The 24,454-nt window shown below is 47.3% G+C and overlaps 1 protein-coding gene across 6 annotated transcripts in view; it reads left to right on the forward strand.

The window, feature by feature from the left end:
- FRMPD3 (FERM and PDZ domain containing 3) overlaps nucleotides 1-24,454 on the forward strand; it is a 144,363-nt gene that overhangs the window by 97,943 nt on the left and 21,966 nt on the right. For 5 of the 6 annotated variants that reach the window (XM_043897127.1, XM_043897130.1, XM_043897129.1 and 2 more), the window contains 7 exons: nucleotides 4,140-4,247; nucleotides 7,102-7,233; nucleotides 9,193-9,312; nucleotides 12,733-12,869; nucleotides 13,169-13,295; nucleotides 15,473-15,562; nucleotides 17,590-17,769. In XM_043897127.1, the coding sequence (XP_043753062.1) occupies nucleotides 4,140-4,247; nucleotides 7,102-7,233; nucleotides 9,193-9,312; nucleotides 12,733-12,869; nucleotides 13,169-13,295; nucleotides 15,473-15,562; nucleotides 17,590-17,769 (894 nt within the window). Of the gene's footprint in view, nucleotides 1-247; nucleotides 319-4,139; nucleotides 4,248-7,101; nucleotides 7,234-9,192; nucleotides 9,313-12,732; nucleotides 12,870-13,168; nucleotides 13,296-15,472; nucleotides 15,563-17,589; nucleotides 17,770-24,454 lie in introns of all 6 variants that reach the window. The other variant, XM_043897131.1, reaches the window with a different exon arrangement.

Raw genomic sequence — 24,454 nt, forward strand, 5'->3', positions numbered from 1 at the left:
AGCAGCCAGTCTGGAGGGGTCATGGCCAGCCCACTGTCTTTCTCACTGCCTTGTGGGGTTAACATGAACTGAGCTGTCTGCTTCAGATAAGCAAATGAGAAGAGGTGGGTGGAACACATAAAGGTGTGTATTAGGCGGCCATGGATGATAACTCCAAGTCCTCTAGGAGTCGGCAGAAGTTGCTGATATCCCTGGGGGTGGGTGGGAGGAGGCCAGCAGAGCTAACAGGTGCTGTGTGCTTTCACAGGCTGTCATGGACTGGGCTCTCGGGAGGCCCATGGCATTTCTGTAGTGAAGCACAGCTGCAGCTGAGACAAGGTAGGAGGCCCAGCCTGAGTGGAGAATCAGTGGGGCACCAGCACCCCTCTAGTTCTTTGAGGCAGAGCCACCCAGAGGATGGGATGGATAGAGGTCAGAGATGTCTTACCACTCAATTTCCCTGACCCTTATCCCCAAACTCTGCCAAGGCCCTCCTCCCTCCTCATTTAAGGAAGACTGTGAAGCCCAAGGGACAACTGGGCCCAACTGGCTAACCCATCTGAGTAATTGGTGCCTGGGCTCCATGTCAGTCTCAGCAAAAAAGGTTGAGGAGAAGCAGGGGCCACAGAGAGGAAAGGGAGCTGTGTGGAGTCCTTGTGCGTCAGCTGAGGTACAAGTCACTAAGGGTACATTTGTGTCCTGAACCCTGAACACCCAAAGGAAATGAGACCGAATTTGGAGAGTCTAGGTGGCGCTAGTGATAAAGAGCCCACCTGCCAATGCCGGAGACATAAGAGAGGTGGTTTGATCCCTGGGTCAGGAAGATCTCCTGGAGGATAGGGCATGGCTACACACTCCAATTTTCTTGCCTGGAGAATCCCATGGACAGAGGAGCCTGGCGGGCTACAGTCCATAGGGTCGCAAAGAATCAGACAGGACTGAAGAGACTTAGCACACACGATAGACAGGTGCAGCTTCTCCCATCTCAGTGAAGTGAAAGTTGCTCAGTCATGTCTAACTCTTTGCGACCCTATGGACTATACAGTCCATGGAATTCTCCAGGCCAGAATTCTAGAGTGGGTAGCCTTTCCCTTCTCCAAGGGCTCTTCCCAACCCAGGGATTGAACCCAGGTCTCCCACATTGCAGGTGGATTCTTTATCATCTGAGCCACAAGGGAAGCCCAAGAATACTGGAGTGGGTAGCCTATCCCTTCTCCAGCGGATCTTCCCAACCCAGGAATCGAACTGGGGTCTCCTGCGTTGCAGGCAGATTCTTTACCAACTGAGCTATCAACATCACAGAAAAACCCACCAAGGCCTGGTCACCCAGTGAAGAATCCTATCCCTCCTCCCCCTTCCATTCTTTCCCCCCTTTTTCCTCCCCTTTATTCCTCTCCCTTGTGTTCTCCCCTCCACCATGACTCACCTCTCCATATGTCACATCTAGCCACAGGCAGAAGCAAGCCCCAACTCCAGACCAATCTAGACATAAATGCCCCAGAGTGGCTAGAACCCACCCCAGGTTACTCTGTTGCTCCTGGTCAGGTAAACCAGGGGTGGTGGGAGGCTCTTGTTTGGGAGAGACCTAGACATCAACCTTCCCACCCTAGCTGTGCTCAGGAAATGACCCGATGTCACAACACCCACCTCCACCACCGCTGCCACCAGCGTGGACCATAGCAGCCTCCCCATTGTTTAGGTCCTGAGTGGGGGGTGCAGGGTGTCCAGGCCCAGGTGATTCCAGAATCCCTTTCTCTTGGTGTTCCAGACTTTATTAAGCAACAAGAGCAAAAATAAATCCTGTGGGCGTTCCTTGCCAACTCTATTTTTAAGCAAAATCAATTAAGTAATTATCTGAGTCCAACCAGTGTGCTAAATAAAACCTGCCACCACGAGCGTCATCATCCTGGGAATCTGGGGCCTCTGGGCTTGGTGGGAGCGAAGCATCTTGGGATCAGGGAGAGAACCAGGAAGTCACTTTTCAAACTTTAGATCTCATCACTCCCCACTGTGGCTTAACTCCATCAGGAAATGACCTGATGTCACAACAGCACCACCCCCTCCTCCTACCACACCCTGACCCAAGAGGACTTGCTTTATGTTTTTGTACTTGTCCATGACAGTCACCAGATCTGGACTGTTCTTGTCTGGCCTCTCTGATGGTCCACGCCTGCCATCTCCTTTACAATCAAAATCCAATTCACCTCATCTAGGAGACCTTAACTTATACCTTTTGGTTTGTTTTGGTTTTATTGTTCTCTAGTGGATCATGTGTGTGTGCCACATCACTGTAAGAGTGTAAGTCTTGGAGTTCCCTGGTGATTTAGTGGTTAAGAATCCACTTGCCGGTGCAGGGGTCACAGGTTCAATCCCTGGTCAGGGAAGATCCTACATCCCACGGAGCAACTAAGCCATGCACCACTACTGCTGAGCCCATGCTCTGCAACAAGAGAAGCCACCACAACTAGAGAGTAGCCCCTGCTCACCAGCAACTAGAGAAAGGCTGCTTGCAGCAACAAAAATCCAGCACAGCCATAACTAAATAATTTTTTTAAAAAAGAGTATAAGGCTAGACCCTGGTCCTCTGCTTTTGCTGTACCCCCACGAGGCTTAGTATAGTGCTGAGTGTATAGCAGAGGCTCAGAGAATTCAGGACACTGCACGTCTGAGGCAGCTTTTCAGGTCCTCTAGAACTGATGATGTTGGCCCAAGGAAATGGTTGAATTCCATAATGAGTCTAATCAAGTAAGCACATATTAAGCACCTCCTGCTCATATGTTCAGCAGCCATTTATTGAGCACCATCTGTGTGCTGGGAACTCTGCTCAATGTCGGGGCCACAAAGATTGAGTAGGACATAGTCACACTGCTGAGTTAACTGTTTGGTTACAAAAGACACACATTCTTCAAAAAGAGCACTGGGACTTCCCTGGCAGTCTAGTGGTTAAGACTCCATGCTGCCAGTGCAGGGGATGTGGTTTCCCTTAATCAGGGAACTAAGATCCCACATGCCACACAGTGTGGCCAAAAGATAAATAAATTATTTTTTAAAATGAATGCATAAGGAAATACTTAAATATTTAAGAGCACTTAGAGAGGTGTGTGAAGGACAAGGAGGTCTGGCATGCTGTAGTCCATGGGGTGGCAAAGAGTTGGACATGACTTAGCGACTGAACAACAACAACTGATAGGTGTGTATAAGTTGCTAAAGGATCAATGTGGGAACACCAGGTTCAAGTACCTGATGATATTAAACAGGCTTTACAGAATTCATATTTAAGCTGGGTTTTGAAGGATGAGTAGGAGTTTTCGAGGTATCAAAAGGAGGAGGCAGAGGGAGCAGTCTTTATTTAATAAAGGTTTATCAATACCCTAACATGAATCACCCTATAAATACAGAAATGCCTAAGCCAGGAAAGCTTTAAGGAGCTGTCAGGTGTTCAAAACTGGGCTTCGCAAGTGGTTCTCAATCAGGGTCAGTACTGCCCACTCTCAGAGAGCTTTTGGGAATATCTGGAGGGTGTTTGGGGTCATCCCAATGATTTGGCCTGCTATTGCATTTAGTGTCTCAGAGTCAGAGATGCTAAATGTCCTTCGGGGAGTGAGGCAGTCCTCAAATGATGAGTTGCTAGAGGTATACAGGCATGAAAGAACAGTGTGGGTACCAGGAGTGATAAGACATGACTGGAGAAATAGGCATGGACTAGGTCAGAGAAGACCTCAGATGCTTGGACAGAGGGAGACTGGCAGGGCAAAGGCATGGAAGTGATCTCAATGTGTGAAGGGCCCAGTGGAAAGGAAGGAGGCAGGAGATAGGAGCCAGTGAGTAGGTGGGTTCCTAAGACCCCCCATCAGCCCTTCAGTGTGTGGTGGTCTCTATTGGCCAAGCCCCCTCTGAGCTGTGGAGCTTTGAGCTACAGTAGACCGTGGATGTGCTGTGACATCAAATGAAGGGTGAGCTTTGGATATGGCCCATTGTCTTCTTGGAGAATTTGCTTTTGGTCTCTGTGTAATGTTATCTTTGATAAGTTCTTTTGTCTGTCTCTGTCCTTCCATACCTTTGGCTCCCTCTCCTTCAGTCACTCCTTTCTCTTCCTTTCCACATCCCTCCTCTGGCTTCCCTCCTCCTTCTAAATGAGCCCCCTGCTTGTCCTTTCACAGAAAATGATGAAGAAAGAAGCTCTCCTCCTCATCCCCAATGTCCTGAAGGTTTTCTTAGAAAATGGGCAGATCAAGTCGTTCACGTTTGATGGCCGGACTACTGTTAAGGTACCCACAAAGTCTCCTCTCGCGGGTTGGTACTGTATTCTCTGGAGCACACACAGCCGCTGGTCTCAGAGTTCCTCTGAGTCTGCACAGAGCTGCTCACTGCCAGAGCAAGGTGCTCTTGGTCTTTGACCTCCTGCTCCCGGAAGTACCTAGTTATAAAAATGTACAGTCCTTGGACGATTGTGGTGGGGCAAAGTTGCCTGCCCAACTGTGTGCTAGTGATTGTAAATGTGTGTGTGCATACATGTACATGTGCATGTATGTGTGTAGGCATGCACGTGTGCACACATCTGTTAACTGCTTTGTGTCATGTTACCCTGCATCCTTCATGACTTTTAGGAGCTAAGGAGTGTGAAGATCATTAAACCATTTATAAAGCAAAAGTGATTTGTATTGATACAATAACACCTATGCAAGTTACACACAGAAATCAACAAAACATCTCTCAGGAGATTAGCTTAGCCATGCCTTGCTTTTTAAATAACATCCAGCTCTTAAGCACTGAACCGAGATTGAAAAAAGTCCACCAACAGTCCCTTTGGCTATTCCTTTCATAGGAAGAGCAACTGAAGAGCTCTATTCTTAACAGCTCAGCCAGGCATCTGGAAATTGTAGTGATTCCCTTAGTCCTAAGGAGGAGAGGCATGTACCATTAACCACCGGGATCTACTCTGCTCTGGGACAGAAATATCTGTTCCTGCTTCTTCTGGATTCTCTCCAGAAAGAGAATGCCATCCTCAAAGTGAATGTTTCCACGCAGTTAATGCTTCCCAGAGCCTGGCAGGCTGCAGTCCATGGAGTCGCAAGAGTCGGATACAACTTAGTGACTGAACAACAAGACTGCCAGGCAGCTACAGCACCTGCCCAGAAAACCACTTGGCCCAGGGCTCTCCTGAGGTACCCCTTCTGGGACCAACACAACCCTATACTAAAGCAAGCTGTGGGCCAGGAAACTTTCCTTAAGAGGAGTTACCAGGTGTTCAGAATTGACTGCCAGCGATTCTCAGCCTGGGTCAGCATTCCCCCTTCCCAGGTAGTTTCTGGGAATGTCTGAGGGTTTCGGGGAATGTCTGAGGGTATGTGGGGTCATCTCCATGGTTTGGTGTGCTACTGGCATTTAGTGTCTCGGGGTCAGAGATGCCAAGTGTCCCACAAGAAATGGGATAGTCCCCAAATGATGAAGAATTGTCCTGTCCAAAGTGCTAGTAGCAGCCGAGTTGCAAAACCCTGGGCTTTATTTAACCTGTGTTGATTGAACTGAGAGTTTCTTTGGAAGGCTTAGGCCTGGGTGGATTCCCCAGGGAACCTAGGACTAAAACACACTCCCAAAGGTGTCCTGAGGTGGTCTCTTGATTGTTGAAGGCTTCCGTCTATGGGACAGACATTAAAACTAAGTCACCTAATGATGTCCAAGTGCCCTCCCAAGTCCAAGTCCAAGAAGTGGGTATATGTGTGTCAGAATCTTCCTGTGTGTTACATCATGGACTGGTATGGCTGTTGTTGATCTGTTCCCACACTGGAGCATTTACCACTCTCTTTTGCTGAGTAGCTTCTCCGAGCATTCTCTCCCCTCACAATGTCACCACCATTGGTGCTTCCAGGTAGCCCCAGCTTTCCAAAACAATGGCGGCCCCTGGCTGGTGACCATACCCTGACTTCAGGGTGCACTGGCTCTTCATTGGAACTTGAACAGGCTGCCAAGCCACTTGTGCCGGAGAGGTACCTGGGTGAATTGACAGCCTGGCACAGGGGCCATTACACTTGTAACACAATTTGGCAATCACCAGCTTGGCCATCCACAGTCCCACTGCAGCTGAACGGCAAAGACAACCTCATTTGTCTGTGCCAGCACTCCAGCAACACTGGGGCCTCTGTGACTACTTGCATAATACAAAGAGATACTCTCAAGTACCCGCCAGTTTCCAGCCTAGCATTTGAATAGCAAACCAGCTTTCAGTGTTCACTGAGGGGCTTGTTTGGCAACCCTGGCTAGAAGGGAGCTTTGCATTCCCAAGTCTGCTTCTCTCTGGCCCTTGGAGGCTTGAGCCACGCTGACTCTAGGAATACACATGTTGGAGGCCGGTGTATGCCAAAGTCACAGCAGATAGATGGGAAGTCTCAGAACTGACATGTGGGCAGCCCCCACAGATCTGTTCCAGACACCCTAATATTAAAAGGCGGGCAGCTGAGCAGACGGAGCTCGGAAGTCGTCAGATTCCTGACTGTACATAGAACATGTGATGTTGTTCCTCTACATGGACACATTTTTCAAGTTGCTAAATTGATCATCTCTAAAAGCCAGTGACAAAGATGAATATTTTGCCAGTAACTGCAAGTCATTCTAATTTAGATGATGAATCCAGAAATCATGTACCTTTGAAATCATGTAATTGTGGCCTTGGCTTTTGTTGATTCCTAAGTAAAGAGTTGCTGGACAAACCAGAGGGAACATCCTCATTTACATGAGAAGCTGAGGGAAGAACCCACACCACACCTGGCACTAAGGGCAGGCTCAGGAGATCATTGGTTGAATGGAGAGGGGGGAGGGGGAGGAAGGGCCATGACCTTCTTTTGCCATCTGCATGGACCAGCCAAGTTCAGAAAGACTCCCTTCACCCCTTCTGTGTTCTCCAGGGCCCACGCCTCTGAACAACACTCCTAAGTCACTCTCCTCATCCTGAAGCCCTGTGCCTGGACCACCCTGAAGGCCAGTGGCTCTGTCTGGCCCACTTTCCCACCCTCAGCCTTCTTTCCAGGACTCTCTTGATGTTCAGTCCCCTTCTGCCATGTTGGGTGCAGAAAGTATCTTAGAGCTGGAAGGGATCTCTCTCTCAAGGCTCTTTTGTCTTCACAGGATGTGATGGTGACATTACAGGACCGGCTTTCCCTGAGGTACATTGAGCACTTTGCTCTTGTCCTTGAGTATGCTGGACCAGAACAGAACCACAAGTTCCTGCTTCTCCAAGACAAGCAGCCCCTGGCTTATGTAAGTAATTCCTCTGTCACAGCTTCATAGCTTTACAAGTAGCCTCTAGTAGACAAGAGGCCACCAGGCAATCTCTTACTGGAAAATTCATCATGACTTACTCAGCCAGCTCCTAGAAGTCCCAGTTCTCAATCAAGGTCTGTCCCAACCACCCACAGAGGCCTTTAAAAATGTCCCTTGGGGGACTTTCCTGGAAGTCTGGTGGTTAAGACTTCACCTTCCAATATAGGGGGTGTGGGTTTGATCCCTGGTCTGGGAGCTAAGATGCCACATGCCTCATGGCCAAAAAAAAAAAAAAAAATTAAAAACAACATAACAGAAGCAATACTGTAACAAATTCAATAGAGACTTTAAAAATGGTCCATATCCAAAAAAAATTTTAAAGAAAATGTCTCTTGGGAATTCCCTGGTGGTCCAGTGGTTAGGACTCCCTATGTTTTCACTGCTGAGGGCCCAGGTTCAATCCCTGCTTGGGGAACTAAGATCCCACAAGCCACTCAGCTCAGCCTAAATAAATAAATAAATAAATTCTGTAAAATGTCTCTTGTAACCTAAAAAAGGCATGACGGTTGTTAGTCTTGGTGGTCACTAGTAGGGAAGGCGTGGAGTGGCAATTCATTGTGTGGAAGGCTGAGTTGAAGAGCAGTGTCAACTCCACCATCTCATGGAGTCCCTGCCTGCTAGACTTTTCTGCCTTCGAGAGGACACTCAACCTTTAAATTAGGGCTGTAATATGGAAGGGTCAGCTAGTGGAGTCTAGTGAAACCCCCGAGGCTGACACATGGGGACTGGGGATGGGCTGAGTGAAGCCAAGAACGGACAGTCACCCATGTCACCCATGTGACACCCATGTCAAGTTCCAAAGTGGAGTAGGGGAAAGTGTCTTATCTTCCCAGCCTATGGAAAAAAGCCAGTGAAATCCAGGATTGCTAGATAGCATTTCACTAATGGTGATTCACCAAGAAGAGGAAGACAGGCAACCAGGGCCAATCAGTATTCCCAGGGAGTGCAGACTTCCCTGGTAGTCCAGTGGTTAAGAGTCTATTCTCCCAATGCAGGGGACACAGGTTTGATCCTTGATCAGGGAACTAAGATCCCACATGCCACATGGCATGGCCAAAGAAAGAAAGAATTTCTCATTTGCTTTAAAAAAAGAATATTCCCAGAGAGGGAGAGAAGGAGTTGGAGAGGGATGGCCAGAAAGAAATGTATAAAGGAAGCAAAGCAAAAGCTGAATTTAGACACACCAAAATGAAAAGATATAAGAGAGAAGAATTCTTCAAGGGTAGTTCTCAGCCAAATGCAGTCCAGAGACTTAGGTTCCCACCTATGAAGGAAAAAAGGTGGATGTCCTGCCTGGATGGAGGCCTAATCACCTCCCTGCCCATTAGGGGAGCTTATGGATCCAATTGGTCTCTTGTTCCAAATGGGATTTTTAAGCATTTTTATTACCAAAAAAAAATCTCAAACATACACCAAAGTAGAAGGAATTGGATAATGAACCCTCATTACCCATCCCAGCTTCAGCAGTTACTGGTATATTGCCAGCTTGTTTCAGCTACACCTCCAAATAGGATTTTAAGTCTTTAATTTGGTTGCTCATCAGCAACTTCCTCTGCCAGAGGCTGAGCCCCTCTGCAAGGCAAAGGCCCCACAGCAAGAAGAGTCAGAGAAGTTGCCGGGAGCCCTTTCTTCCTACCTTGTGTCCTGGGCCTTGGGTTGTTGATAAAGACCAAGTCATGGATCAGTGGTTTGAAAAATTCTAATCACTTTGGGTCAGAAGGGCAGAAAAGACTCGGCTCCTCATCACTTTCCCCAAGGGTAATTGGAATCAGCCAGGCAGAAGACAGAGTAGGAAATAGCACCTAGCTCTGCCCGGGGGGCCCTGAGCAGGCTCCTGCCACCCCAGCTATTGATTCCCGATCTCTTTTCCTCCCACCTCTCACTTCCGGGATTCAGGTAGTGCAGCGGACACACTATCATGGAATGAAATGCCTCTTCCGGATAAGCTTCTTCCCCAAAGATCCCGTGGAGCTGCTGCGTCGGGATCCTGCTGCTTTTGAGTACCTATACATCCAGGTAGAATCTGGTTTGGGGATACACAGACAAACAGACCAATGGACAAACAAGCATGCAGGCTGCTCTGCTGTCACAATGAAGTCACTATGTAAATTTTTCCAACCTTCAGGTAGCTCTTTCCTTTTTGGCTACCGTGGTAGGGCATGGTCAAGTTGGTTGGCCTGGCAACTTGGGCTGTCTGGGGTGTCAGTCTGTTTGTCTAGACAGATCCCATCAACTTTCAGGAGGAAGCAACCCTGGTAACTCTGGCATCTTCACAGGATATCCTGGTTTAACAAGTGCATTTGGGTACCAGGAGGTCCCACTCCTCAGTTCTAAGCTCCAGTAAGGAGACAGTTCCCAATTCAGTTCATCCAGAAACATTTGCCAAGCACTTACTCTGGGCCAGGCCCTGTGCTAGGTGCTGGCAATCAAGGTGATCAAAGAACTGTCGCAGATTGCTAGAGCTCAGACAGATATATGCACAAATAAATACAAGACAGTGTGACAGGCACTATGAGGATGGCAGGGTACAATGTCAGTAGGGGTACTCAGAAAGCAATTTGCCAACTCTTCTTGGGTGGGGCATAGTGAAGGCTTCACAGTGGAAGGGATAGATGCATGCTCTTAGCCTTGAAAGATGAGTGAATGTTTGCTGGATGCAGAGATGGATGTTTGGTTCAGATATTTTGGAACTTGGTGACAAGACCTTGTCCACCCTGCCTTTCCCCTTTATGATGATGCGTTCAGCTATATTCCCTTTTTATACTGAAGATAGCTTTAGTGAGGTCTAATTGACACATAGCAAACTACATATATTTAAAATGACAATTTGATAAGTTTTGACATATGTTTATATCCATGAAGCCATCACCACAATCAAGATATTAAACACATCCAACACCCCCAAAAGTCTCCTAAGGCTCCTTTGTAATTCGTACCCCCATCCCCAGGCAGCCACTGACCTGCTTTCTGTCACTGTAGATTAGTTTTCATTTTCCAGAGTTTTATAGGAATGAAATCATACAGTATAAACACTTATTTTGATCTTGCTTCTTTCACTCAGCATGATTTTGAGGCCCACTCATGTTGTTGTGTATATCAGTAATTCATTCATTTTTATTGTTGAGTACTATTCTATGGTATGGATGTGCAAAAATTTGTTTACCAGTCCACCTGCTGATGGATATTTGGGTTGTCTGGTTTTGGCTACTACAAATAAAAGTTCTATGAACATTCATGTACAAGTCTTTGTATGATATATGCTTTCTTTTCTCTTGGGTAAATACCTAAGAATGGAATGCCTTGATCATATGGTAGATCTGTCTTTCCTTAATTTCTTGAAGAAATTCCAATACTGTTTTCCAAGGTGGCCATGCCATTTTACATTCACACCAGCCATGTGCTAGAGTCCCAGTTTCTCTACACCCTCATCAGCACTTGGCAGTAATTTTAAATTTCCATCATTCTAATAGGGTATAGAAGTATCTCATTCTGGTTTTCATTTGCATTTCTCTAATGACTAATGATGTTGAGCACCTTTTCATGTGCCTCTTTGTCATCATGCATCTTTTTTGGTGAAGTATCTATTCAAATCTTTTGCCCACTTTTTAAGTTGGGGTTGTTTGTTTACTTATTACGGAGTTTTGAGAGTTATTTGTGTATTCTAGATACAAGTTGTTTATTGGATGTTTTATTTGCAATTATTTCATCCCAGTCTCTAAACAGTGTCTTTCACAGAGCAGAGGTTTGAAGTTTGATGAAGTCCAATTTGTCAATTTTTTTTTTTTTTATGGATTGTGCTTATGGTGTCATATTTAACAATTCTTTGCAAGCCCAAGGTCACAAAGATTTTGCTATTATTTTTTTTCTAAAAGCATTATCATTTTAGGCTCTACATTTAGGTCTTTAATCCATTTTGAGTTAACTTTAGTATGTGGTACAAAGTATTAATCAAAGTTCTTTTTTTTTTTTCTTTTGGATATCCTATTGTTCCAAACAATTTATTAAAAAAAGCGTCCTTTCTTCCCATTAGTTGCCTTTGTGCCTATGTGAAAAATCAGTTGTCTGTATACGTGTGGGTCATTTGTGCAGTCTCTATTCTATTCTGTTGATTTGCTTGTTGATGTTTATGCTACCATCACACTCTTTTGATTACTGAGGCTTTTTATTGATTATTATTTTTTTATTGATTACTAAAGCGTTTTAACAAGTCTTAAAATCAGGTAGTGTTTGTCCTCCAAATTTGTTCTTTTTCAAAACTGTTTTGGCCATTCTAGGACCTTTGCATTTGTGTGTAAATTTTAGAATTAGCTTGTTAGTTTCTATCCCAAACCTGCTGTGCTTCTGATTGAGATTGTGTTGAGTCTATATATTGGTTTGAATCTTCCAACCCATGAGGACAGTGTATTTCTGTATTTCTTATGGTCTTCTCTAATTTTTCTCAACAGTGTTTTGTACTTTTCAGTGTGTAGGTCTTTCACATGTTTTGACAGATTGTCCTTAATAATTTCATGTTTTTGATGCTATTAGAAATGGTTTTGATTTTCAATTTTAGTTTCTGATGGTTGCAAACATGTAGAAATATGGCTGGTTTTGTATACTGATTATGTTGATACTGAAATATTGATTATATCCTGCAACCTTGTTAACTTATTAGTTCTAGTAGATTTTTTTGTTGATTCTGTTGGATTTTCTACATAGATAATCATTGATGAAGCATTCCTTTTACACTCTCTTCTCTGCTATAGTGATACCACCATGGCTCTCTAGTCTCTTAGCTTATTCTGGTTCCACCTCAACACAATGGGCAACTGGTCTAACCTAGGCTGATCCTTGATAGCTGGGATTCTGACCTTCAAGGTCTGCGGGTTGTCTTACCTTTGACCATTAATTCCAGGAGATCCTTCTTAGGATAGCATAGGGAAGACTGACTCATTATTGCTTTTGCTCTTCAGACACCAAGGAAAAGAATATCTGCCCCATGCCTGCCATCCATCTCTCACTGTGGGCTTCTGGGCCAGAGCCCTATAGAGAATCCCTCCCAGTGTCTCTCTTATTTTGTTCTTATCTGAGCTGGTAGAGGAGCCTCAGATGGCTGCGGGTGAACAGTGGTAAGTATAGGCCCCAGAGAAAAGGCAGAAAAGGTCTCTTGGAACAGGAGGAAAGAAGGGGAGTAGTGCCACGTCTCACTTCTGTAGTGCCCTAGACATTCTACCTGTTTGTGCCTTGTCATTGTGTGCACCTGGCACTGAGAAGGAGTTAGTCAACTATCTGCTGAATGAAGCAAATAGTGTCTCTTCTCCAAGGGCAGAACCTTCCTCTTCCCTTTGGTCTGGGATGCCTACTGACACCAGGATTCTCTTCTGGGATGTAAGGGAGTCGGTGGTGCAGTGGCCGGAAGATCTCTAACTGATGGGTTTGGACTGCCCTCTCTTGCAGAGTCGGAATGATGTCATCCGAGAACGCTTTGGAATGGACCCCAAGCCAGAGATGCTTTTGGGCCTTGCTGCCCTCCACATCTATATCACTGTCTCAGCTACTCGACCTAGTCAGAAGATCTCGCTCAAGAATGTGGAGTGAGTTGTGCCAGGGCCCTTCAGGAGGGGGGCACATAGCTGTGCAGGGAGAAGGTACAGTGGTTGAGCTGTGCTATGCTTTTGAGGACCATGGGTCTGGGATGGGAGTGAGAACTCGACTTCCTCACACCCCCTAGACCAAGGTGCCCTTGAGCTCTAGCTTCTACTTGCCTGCCTCCTGCCTCCCCTAGTCTCCATTCCTCCACCTCTGTCTCCGATTTCAGTCCATTTCTGTCTTGCCATCTTCCTTTCCTGTCTCACTTTGTCTCTCTAATTTCCTACTTTTCTTCTGCTTTTAGGAAGGAGTGGGGCCTGGAACCCTTTCTTCCCCCCTCCCTCCTACAGGGCATCAAAGAGAAAACCCTCCGGAAATCTCTCTCTCAGCAGCTGAAGGCACATCAAACACATCCTTCCAGTGGCACCAAGGTATCCAGAGTCGGCCCCAGGGCCCCCTGCTGGGGCACTAATGGCACTGGGGGACTCCTGCATGGTTTCCCAGCAAGTCTGGTCTTCTGGGGACTCTCCCCACTGTTTTTGACCTGGATACGCATCCAGCTTGACCAGAAATGGAGGATGATTGTGGAGAGGATTTCTCCCCAAGCCTGAGCCTCCCCCAGAGACAGCTCAGTGGCAAGTCCCTGGGAGAGCCCAGGGTCCTCAAAGCAAAGGGACCAAGATACAGGCAGAAAAAATTCTTGGGTTGTTTCACCGATTTAGTCATTGCTGATGAAGCACCTGTCGTGTGAACAAGCCCCGAACCCTGGGGAGACACATTTCCCATGGAAATGACTACTCTGTCCTCCATTAGCTTTCTAGTTCATCAGTCCCTGGTACAGGGAATTCTGGGAGATAAAAGCCCAGCCCCATGGGACAAGGTCTGACCTGGATAACAGGACTCCAGATCACTGCTGGTCACTCCAGGTCACTTTGAGGGCTCAGGTCACTTTCCTTCCCTTTCTGGGGTGCCCTCTGAAGGACTCCCACTCCCTGCCTCCCCAGCCGCGCAGGCCCTTCTCTGACTTGTAAGGCTCAGTCCGCTGGCCTCCTAGGAGGCGGTGGTGAGAGGCCCCAGAATCTACATGCAGATGGAGACACAAGACACAGTTGCCCTCTTATATCACACCCATTCCAGAGTCCCTGCATTCCCACCTAGCTTCTCTTTTAAGATGCAAATTTCCCCGGAGATTAAGCCATTCCTACCTTGCTGTGCATATTTAATCAGATTGTTTTCTTCCCAGTGGAGAGTTTCAGGGCTCCCAACCATCTCCTCAGCAAACATTATTTTTGAGCGCCACCGCCCCACCCCCCACCTCGCACCCCCGCCCAGCACTTGGGCTGGAGACATAAAAATGAAGAAAGCCCAGTCTCTGCCCTGAGTCAAGCATAGGCTGGTGGGAAAACCAGAGGCAGTCACAACACAGTGCAACCCAACCCATGCAGGTTCCCTGGAAGCTTAGAGGAGGAACAGCCAGCCCAGCCTGAAGGAAATGGAAAAGGCCAGGAATTGGTGCATTTGATGCCAGTTGTTCAGTCTCTCAGTCGGGTCCAACTCTGCGGCCCCATGGACTGCAGCATGCCAGGCCTCCCTGTCCTTCCCTGTCTCCTAGAGTTGGCTCAAATTCATGTGCATTGAGTTCATGATGCCATCCAACGCCAGAGATGGGTCTTAAAGGACAGATAGGAGTTTGTCTAGACGAGTTGCAGGGAGGAACATCCCCAGGCAGAGAAATCTGGCATAAACCAGTAGAGAGGGTTCAAGAAACCTGCCTGGGTAGGGTGCAGGCAAGAGAAGAGGCCCGAGAGGTTGGCAGGAACCTGTTCATGGAGGGCCTCATGTACTGTGGAAAGGGATTATCCTTCATCCTGTAGGCAGCACAGAGCCATCAAAAGGGTTTAATCGGGCAGCTGATGTGATTTAAGTTTTAGGCTGCTCCCTCTCACTGAAGATATGAAGGGAAATGAGTGTTGGTACTGAAGGTAAGCTGGCTGCCAGATGCAAATAGCAGACCTTGAGGCAATGACCATGGAGCTAGAGAAGAGGGATGGTAGGGTGGAGAGGGAGTTAAGAGGTAGAATCAAGATGATCTGGTGACGTGAGAGGCTGAGGGGAGAGTCCAGTGTGACTCACAGGTTTCTGGCCTGAATGCCCAGGGAATGCCTGGACCACTGTTGGAAATTTTCTGCCAGAGGAAGAGCAGGGTGGGGACTTAGGAGTGCTCAGGATAAAGGTATCAAGTTGGGGATGGCCAGCACCTAGTGGTCATTAGGGATCTCAGGAGAGAGGTATAGATGTCATGGGGTGTTGAAGTTGGGGAAAGGCATTGAGATTAACTCAGGAACAAAATGAGTAAGCTGAATTCTTCAGGAATGAGGACCTGGAGGTAGCAGGAGGGTTTAGGAAGTGGGGTGGGATGCTAAAGTCTGGCAAGAGCTGTCCAAACTGGAACCTTCCTGTGATTTTTCCCGAAGGTCCCACAGTGGGGCTTGCTGGCTGGTCTGATTAGTGCCTATCCAAAACTGTTGACCCTCCTTCCTAAAAACATGGGTTTGCTTTTCCTCTGCACCTCAAGTTTCTCATACTTCTGGGTGGGTTGTTTCCACAGGGCTCTGCAATTCAGGCCAAACTCCAGTATCTTCGAATTCTGAATGAACTTCCAACGTTCACAGGTGTTTTGTTCAACACTGTGGGCCTGGTAAGTGAGGGCAGTGAGGGGGTGGGAGCTCTTTAGGGGCACTTGTCCTTGGGTTGGGGGACAGACGGACTGCATTAGATCTTTTGGGTGGCATTGCCTGTCAGTGAATATTTCTAAAGGACTTCCCTCCCCTTCCTCCTCCCTATTGGGTCCTGTGGTATTCTGGTCACACCTCTGGTAAAATGGTTAAAGTAGGAGGCAAAAAATAAATAAAGTAAAATGTAAAAACTTTTGGCAATTCCCTGGCAGTCCAGTGGTTAGAACATGGTGCTGTTGCTGCCAAGGCCCTGGGTTCGATCCCTAGTTGGGGAACTCAGATCCCATAGGCCATGTGGTGCAGCCAAAAAATAAAATGTAAAGTAGGAGACAATGTTTGTTTTCAGCATCCCTCCAGGCTGTTTTGTGCCTCCTTTTCTCAATTTCAGGGGTCAGCAAACATTTTTTGTAAAGGGCCAGCTAAGTGAATTGCATAGGCTTGGCAGGCAGGCCGCAAGGGTCCCTGTCGCAACCACTCAGCCCTGCCACTGTAGCACAAGAGTGGCCATCAACAATGCATAAACAAATGGGCCTGGCTCTGTTCCAATATCTCTTTGTTTACGGACACTGAAACGTGAATTTCATGTGATTTTTATGTGTCACAAAATATGGTTCTTTGGAATTGTTTCCAACCATTTAAGAATGTACAAAACCATTCTCAGTTCGTGGCTTGGACAAAAACTGGCAGAGGACTGGATTTGGCCTGTGGGCCAGAATTTGCCAACCCCTGCCCTATTTCATTGTTCTTACCCATATTCCGTCAATCACCCAGCCTGGATGCCCCTTGCACCAGCCCCCACCCAGGGCCTTCACTACAGCAGTGCTCCTCTGAGGTGGGGCATAAGTGGTCCCCCTCAGATTGTGCCCCAGGCTAGTTTACCCTAGTGTGCTTCTGTGAAAGGGAATTCAAATCATTTGCTTACTGGATCCAGGTGTTTGTCATGCTCTGGGGAACACGCTGTCATGCTCGTGGGGCACACTGATAGAAAGCCACTTATCAAAGTGTCTAGAACAGATGGAAGAGGTTCCTTAGGGTGATGCTAATGCCAGGGAATGGGCCGGCAGAGGGCTCAGGCTTGATGGCACCAAGGAGCCTGTCAGGACCACTTAAGGGAATCCAGTCCATCAGGCAGAGAGGTGACCATTTACGTACTGGGATTTGAGGATCCTGGGAAGTCCACTCCTGAAATTCTTATAGATCATTCCTCTGGGATAAGACTACCGTGGTCCCTATTACATGCGTGTGCACTTAGTTGTGTCCAACTCTTTGCTACCCAATAGACTGTAGCCTACCAGTCTCCTCTGTCCATGGGATTTCCCAGGCAAGAATACTGGAGTGGGTAGCCATTCCCTTCTCCAGGGGATCTTCCTAACCCAGGGATCGAACCCATATCTCCTGCATTGCAGGTGGATTCTTTACTGTTGAGTCAACTGGGGAAGCCCATAGTGCCTATTATAGAGGGCAAATGGCTTCTTAGGGAGGGAGATCCCCCTCCAGCTTACTTTGTCAGTTTAGCTTTTAGCACCAGGTGAGAAGTACAAGCTGTTGGTGGGGGAGGGTAAAGACCAAACACAGGATGCCACCTGTTCAGACAGAGCACCAAGGGAGCCTTGAGTGGCCCAAGGCAACCAATGGAAAAATCTCCGGGGTTTAGTAGGATAAGGGTACTTCAAAGGCACCAAAACAGACCTCACCTATTTGATGATTTTGCTAGAACTAGCCCTGTTGCTGCCCACTTCACTTTCCCTGCTACTGAAGCTAATGTGTCCATTTAGACCGATGATCCAGGGCCCTGTCCTGGGAACAGGGGCATCCCAGACCATTTTCTCCTCGAGGTTGTCTTCTTGCCCTGACCCTGAGCTCCAGATATTTCCAGATCTCTCAGAAGAACCAGTCCAATGCCTGTTTTCTCTTTCTGCCTTCCACCTCCTCTGCCCCACTTCCTCTGCCCTTCTTTCTGTGAATGCTGTGCACCACGCTGGGGCCCCAGGATGAGAAGCAGTCAGCCACCACCCTCCTGGTGGGACCCCGTCACGGCATCAGCCATGTTATTGACCTCAAAACCAACCTCACCACTGTGCTGTCCGAGTTCAGCAAGATCAGCAAGATCCAGCTGTTCCGGGAGAACCAGGGCGTGGCCCGGGTGGAGACCAGCATCATGGATGCCAAGGTAAGCCCGGGTTTGAGGGGTTCCTTCCCAGCAACAGGCCTGGGGAAGAGAGGAAGAAGTAAACTTGACAGTTTCAGCCCATGAGGTAAGGGTCAGTAATTCTGAAGTGATTCAGATCCTGGGCCTTTGGGGGCTTATCTTTCTTCCTCTTTTCAACCCTCTGGGACATGCTATCTTGACCTCATTTTTTTTTAATCACCTTTGCAATTAAAAAAAATTATTTATTTATTTATTTATGGGCTGTACTGGATCTTCATTGCTACACGGGCTTTTCTGCATGGGCTTTTCTCTAGTTGCAATGAGTGGGGGCTACTCTTCATTTTGGTGCACAGGCTTCTCATTGCCTCTCATTGTGGAACATGGGCTCTAGGGCACACAGTAGTTGCAGCTTCTGGACTCGAGTACAGGCTCAGCAGTTGTGGGATCTTCCCAGACCAGAGATTCAACCGGAGTCTCCTGCAGTGGCAGGCAGGTTCTTTACCACTGATCCACCAGGGAGGCACTTGACCCCCTATTAAGGTCAGCCCACGCTAGGGAAGGCTAGAAAGTGTCTGATCTACCCGTGAGAGGTTTTTAGCAATGGGCACAGAGATTGGGGAACTTGGAACTACCCCCAGGCCATCTCTTGCCAATCCTCATGTCATAGCACACATAGGACATGATATTCATGTGGGGCATTGGGGTAAATGGACCAGCCCCGGGGACTCTGGCCTCCCCAGGCCCCCCTGGCTTCCCCCGAGGCTGAAGGGATGTATGCACACCAGTTGGGTGCCATAGGCGCACACACTTGGATTCGTGTAGGAGGGGAGTGTCTGAGTGTGTGGACAGAACCAAGGGGTCCTGGGGGGACAGGGAGCAGGCAGAGCCTCATCCCCATTTCACCTTCCAGAGTCAAGTTCTTCTAGAATCTTACAACCTTTCCCATAGATCAGCTCCTTCAGACTGGCAAGCAGCTGTCTCCTGTACAGAATCTGGCAGCCGTGATCAGCCGCCCCCTCTATGGCTCTCCTGTTTGAACACACAGTGACCCAGTGTGGATGGGGGCAGGCCTGCCTGCCAGCTGGCAGAATCTGTTAGAGGAGGTGCAAGTTTCCTTTCTTAATCTTAAAGGATTTCCCAGGGGGAGATATTGTTAGCAGATTAAGAGGTGGAATGTTTGCTGTTTCTAAAAGAGCAAATTATTTATTTTTGTCTTTGTGAAACCCAGGAAGCTTTAATATGTTAATTTTTTTCCACCTGTGATTCACAGGCTTTCCATTGGTTTAGGAACCTTCCCAGAGCCGGTATTTAATTGGCTTGTGGCCACTTCCTCAACCAATGATTGCTGCCCTCTTCAGATGTTGTTGGGTGAAAAGCCAAACAGACAGGGAAGTGGGGGTCATACAGGGAAGATACGGCTTCCTGAGAAATTAAAAGGGTTTAAAACTAAGAAACGGGTTTCCAACTGAGTCTCCTCTGTTCGGCGAGTGATTCTCAACATTGGCCACACAACAGAATTTCCTTGAGAGTCTTTTTTAAAAAAAATGTAGATGACTAGACCCTGTTCCCAGAGTTTGCAATTTAATTGGTCAGGCTGTAGCCTGAGCATCAGGATTTCTTTCTTTTTCAGTTCCCTGGTGATTCTGTAGTATAGCCAAGTTTGAGAACCACTGACTTCTGCATCCGAGGTTCTGGGAGGAACCAGCCCCAGCAGAGTTGCTGGGTGTTGCCTGAGTGAGGAACCCTCCTCTCATTTCTAGGAGTGATCTGGCCACAGTTGTGGGCATGAATGCCGCCCAGGAGGGGTCACGCTCTTACTGGGGAGACTCACAAAGGCACATGACTTGCCTTAATCATACCACATCAGAACATGTATGGACCTCTGGAATCAGACGGACCAGGTTCAAATCTCAGCTCTGCCACTTCCTAGCTGTGTGGCCCTGAGAAAGTGTCTTAATCTCTCTAAACACTGATTTCCTCAACTGCAAAATGGAGTGCCTGTCTCCAAAGGTCGTCATTCAGGATTAAATGAGAAAATGAGGTAAAATGTCTTAGGACACTGTCTGACACAGAGTAAGTACTCAACAAATGCAACCTGTTATTTTTGCCAATGCAAAACAGCATTGAGGAAAAGTTCATATGAAGTCAATTTTGTGGTTAAGTGTGGCGTGGAACCTGGAACAAAAGAAGAGGAAGGAGTTAACCAGAACTTGCTTCCCACAGGAGAGTGTTTGAAGCTGGATCTTGAAGTGATAGGCATGGATTAGCAAGGAGAAGTGGGATGTGTTCACAGACAGAGAGCAAGCACGGAAATAAGTAAGCCATATGTGCGGGTTGTTAAGCAGAGTTGCTTGGCTGGAGAGGAGAATAATGGGAAGAGATTGGAGAGAGATTGGGGGTGGGCAGAACGAGCTGGTGAAAAGTGTCAAAGGCCAGTCCAAGGAATTGAGATTCAATGTGTTAGAATACTAGGAATCCACTGTAGGCCCTTGAAGAGAGGAATGACAAGCCAAAAGCTGACCGGGACCAGTGTACCAGATAGATGTTTGCAAGGCTAGTGTGAAGCCAGGGAGGCAGAGGGGGGAAAGTAGTGCAAGTACAAGGGTGAAGTGACCAGGGCAGGGTCTGAACTGGAGGAATAGCTGTGATAATGGACAAGAGTGAGGGTGAAACATAGAATCAGTAAGTTTGCTTGCATATCCCTATACACGTTTCTCTCTTACACACACAATGCAGAGGTCTTATACCTAACCCTTGCTGCCTGCTGCCTGTATCCTGAATGCACTAAACCATGGTGCTGTGCAGACGCTCACAGACGGTCCACACTGTGGCTGGGTGAAGTGGTGAGACCCTACATCGCAGGGTAAACAGGACATCTTGTTGGTGCATGGAGTGGGGTATGAGAAGGTTATGCTTTGCTGAGTGAGAAGCAGCAAATCATTAGGTAGATGATACAGCCATCAAGTGGTAGATAGATCAGATTGGCTCTACTTAAAAGCACTGATAAAATGCATATGAGAAACCACAGGAGAATTCTAATTTACATTAAAATGTTTCTATTTTGTCAAAAGGGTTATCATGTGTGGTAAGCAGAAGCATACCCTTCCCCTAAAATTCCCATGCCCTAAGCGCAAGATCCTGTGAATACACTATGTTATATGGCAAGGGGAATTGTGGTTGTAGATGGACTTAAGATGCTAGTCAGCTGACTTTAAAATAAATAGATTAGCCTGGATTATCCAGGTGGGCCCAGTGTCAACATAAGGGTCCTTGTAAGTGGCAGAGGGAGACAGAAGAGAAGGTCAGAGTGATGTGATGTGAGAAGGAATCAGCCCAACCTTGTTGGCCTTGAAGATGGAAGAAGGGGTCATGAACCAAGGAAAGTGGACAGCCTCTAGAAGCCAGAAAAGGCAAGGAAACCCGTTCTCCCCTAAAGCCTCTACAAGGGATGTAGGCCTGCCTACCCTTGAGACTTGTGTCAAACTTCTGATATCCAGCACCATAAGAGAATACACATGTACTGTTTAAATCACTAAGTTTAATTTGTTACAGAAGCAACAGGAAACTAAGATTCCTTCAAATAGGAAGCTCTCATTCACTCCGTTAAAGTGTAATTTCTTTGATAAATGTTCCATCTGCAACCCAACTTCTGTTAACATAAAATCTGACGCATCTGTGTTCAGAGATGTCTGACATGAGCATCTCTATTTACAAGTCAGTGCCCTATGAAGTGGACAGGGAAGTGTCCCTTTCTCAGGTAAACTGGCAGAATTGGTGATATACTGGTTGGAGGAAAAGAGGAAGGCTGAGGGACAAAATGATCCAGGTTTCATTAGACAATCATTTACTATGAATTTACTGTTGCTTGGAAGGACACTAAACCCCATGGGAGATACAAAGATTAAAAAAAAAAACATAGCTCCTAGCCTTCAAGAAGCTTACTGTCTTGTAGGAGAGAAAGAAGTACACTCTTATATGCATACCAAAGGAGGTACCTTAGAAGAGGTAGCAAGATCATGTTAGAGTATATGCATGCGTGCTCAGTCACATCCAACTTTTTGTGACCCCATGGACTATAGCCCACCAGGCTCCTCTGTCCATGGGATTTCCCAGGCAAGAATACTGGGGTGGGTTCCCATTTCCTCCTCGATGCAGAGACTGAAACTGTGTCTCTTGAGTCTCCTGCATTGGCTGCCAGATTCTTAACATGGGAAGACCATGTTAGAATACAGAGATACAGAGGAGGGTAAAATTAATTCTGGCTGGGGGATTAAGGAAGCTTCCAGGAGGCACTTTATATTAGCAGTATCTCTGATTACTGAGCAGTGCCTCTCCCATATATGTGCACAAGGAGGAGGATTTGGGAAGACAGTCTGGGAAGCTCTGCACTGGAGGGTGACTTCCTGGGCTCCATAGGGCCAGTGTCATGCTGGACCCAACTCACACAGGCACATAAGAGCTGATTGGGCATATGTATCTCTCCCAACTCTGCATTCAGTGAGGTCATATTGATAACTGGAAAGCAGCCATGGTGTGAGTATGTATGCCAGGAAAGTTAGTAAACGCTACAAATCAGAACTTTGGAGAACTGGTTGTTAAACATTTACCAGCACACCACTGCATGAGGTACACTGAGGAAAGACTCTTTGAACTTCCTGAACAAGGAACATGAAGTTAGAAACCAGTTGGCCATTTTCCCCTAGATGTGCTATTCTGATTTGGGAATATTCTGGAAGGGCCTTAATATCTGAGACTGTTCACTTAAGGCAGTCAGCTCTGACTGCACATTTGATTCACATATGGAGATTTAAAAACCACTGGCTGCACAGGCCCTTCTTTTCAAACCATTTAAAAACCAGAATTTCTGGGGATGAGGTCAGGAGTAGATAAGTTTTTAAAGCTTCCCAGGTGATTCTAATGTGCATCTGGCCTGAGAACCACTGCCTTAAAGTGATATTCTGCCTTGCCCCCAAATTGGCTGATTATTACAATTAGCCTTTCCTGGTGCTGTGGAGGCAAGAATGCAAAGGCACCAGTTCCTTGGGACTCAAGGACAACCATCTTGTATCCTTACTCCTCCAGGCCTCTGATTTCCCATTTTTTCCTGTTTTCAGGGATGCTAGTGTGAGCTGAGCCTCCCCCAAGGCAAGTCCCCTCCCTAGCTGGCATCCCCAAGTGCTGGGTGCCTTCAAACTCCCAGGGCACCCCAGGAAGATGGTGCTAGAGCATGTCAGATGAACCCCTGCTGTACTTTTCAGGGCTGGCCATGCCTCCAACTCCATTCTCCTTTTCCATTTGAAGATGGCCTGGGCCTATTTAAGGGCTTCCCCAGTGGCTCACACAGTGAAGAATCCACCTGCAATGTTGGAGACCTGGGTTCAATCCCTGGGTCAGGAAGATTCCCTGGAGAAGGGAATGGTAGCCCACTCCAGTATTCTTGCCTGGAGAATCCCATGGACAGAGGAGCCTGGTAGTCTACATCCATGGGGTTGCAAAGAGTTGGATGTGACCGTCACTTTCACTTTTTCACTGGGCCTATTTAGTTACAGTTTTCACTTAGTTTACTTGCTCTGAGTGAGGCAAACATGAGGTAGTCTGCAAATATCTTTCTCCAGGAGACAGCAGTCTGGGACTGAAATGGCGCTGGGCCATTACCATACCCCATTACCACGGAAACCCATAAGGGGGAGAAAGAAATCATCACACAAAAGTCCCAAAGGAACTCTTGCGGCCCAGCGTGTCTCCTGTTCTCACGTTTGAGCCTTATTGCTCTAGTGGTTTCTGTCGGGACAAGCATTACATTAGACGTCATGATCATTAAAATCCTATTTAAAATAAAATGTTGTTTTTGAAGCTTTCTAAGAAAACCTATCCAATCTCTCTGCTTGCCTGCCTCTGATTTGATTTTTTTTTTTTTACCCCTGCTGGCAAAAAACTGCCTCTGTGTTCCTTTCGCGAGCTACATTTGGCCTGTGCTGGAGCCGATTGGGTTGTATGGGGATGCAGATGAGAGGCTGCTGATGTGCTTTGCTGAGCCAACTCAGGCTACGTTTGGCCCTCTCTGGGCATAAGATTTTGCCTTCATACTGTTTTATTACTGACATTGGGCCATAGTGGGGGTAGGAGAGAAGAGGGGAAATTGAAGGCAGACAGTTCAGTCAATCAGCCAGTTAGGCACTCAGCCTCTGATCTGTCCATTGGCCAGCCAGCCAGCTAACCGGTCAAGATGTCAGGCTGTTAGGCATTCTGCCTGTCCTGCAGCCAGCTCGTCAGCCACGGTGTCAGTGAGTCAGACTGCTTGCAGCCAGCTAGTCTGTCGTCAGTCTGTCCATCAGTCAGTCAGCTTGTGCTTTGGTCCAGTGATCTCTCATTCTATTTGTCAGTCAATGCCATTTCCTCAAAGAAGCTCTCTCCAGCTTCTGAACCCAAAGTAGTCACCCATGCACACATTCACACCCACCCACCCACTAGTCCAGTACATTCTATGTTCTGATAGGTCTCTCTACTTTCCCTTCATATTGGGTGGCACTAGCTGTAAAGAACCTGCCTGCCAAGGCAGGATACATAGAGACAAGGGTTCAATCCCTGGATCAGGAAGATCCCCTGGGGAAGGGAATGGCAACCCACTCGAGTATTCTTGCCTGGGGAATCCCATGCATAGAGGAGCCTGGCAGGCTACAGTCCATGGGGTCAGAAAGAGTCAGAC

The sequence above is a fragment of the Cervus elaphus genome, chromosome X (genome assembly GCF_910594005.1).
Source record: "Cervus elaphus chromosome X, mCerEla1.1, whole genome shotgun sequence".
NCBI classification, from domain to species: domain Eukaryota; kingdom Metazoa; phylum Chordata; class Mammalia; order Artiodactyla; family Cervidae; genus Cervus; species Cervus elaphus.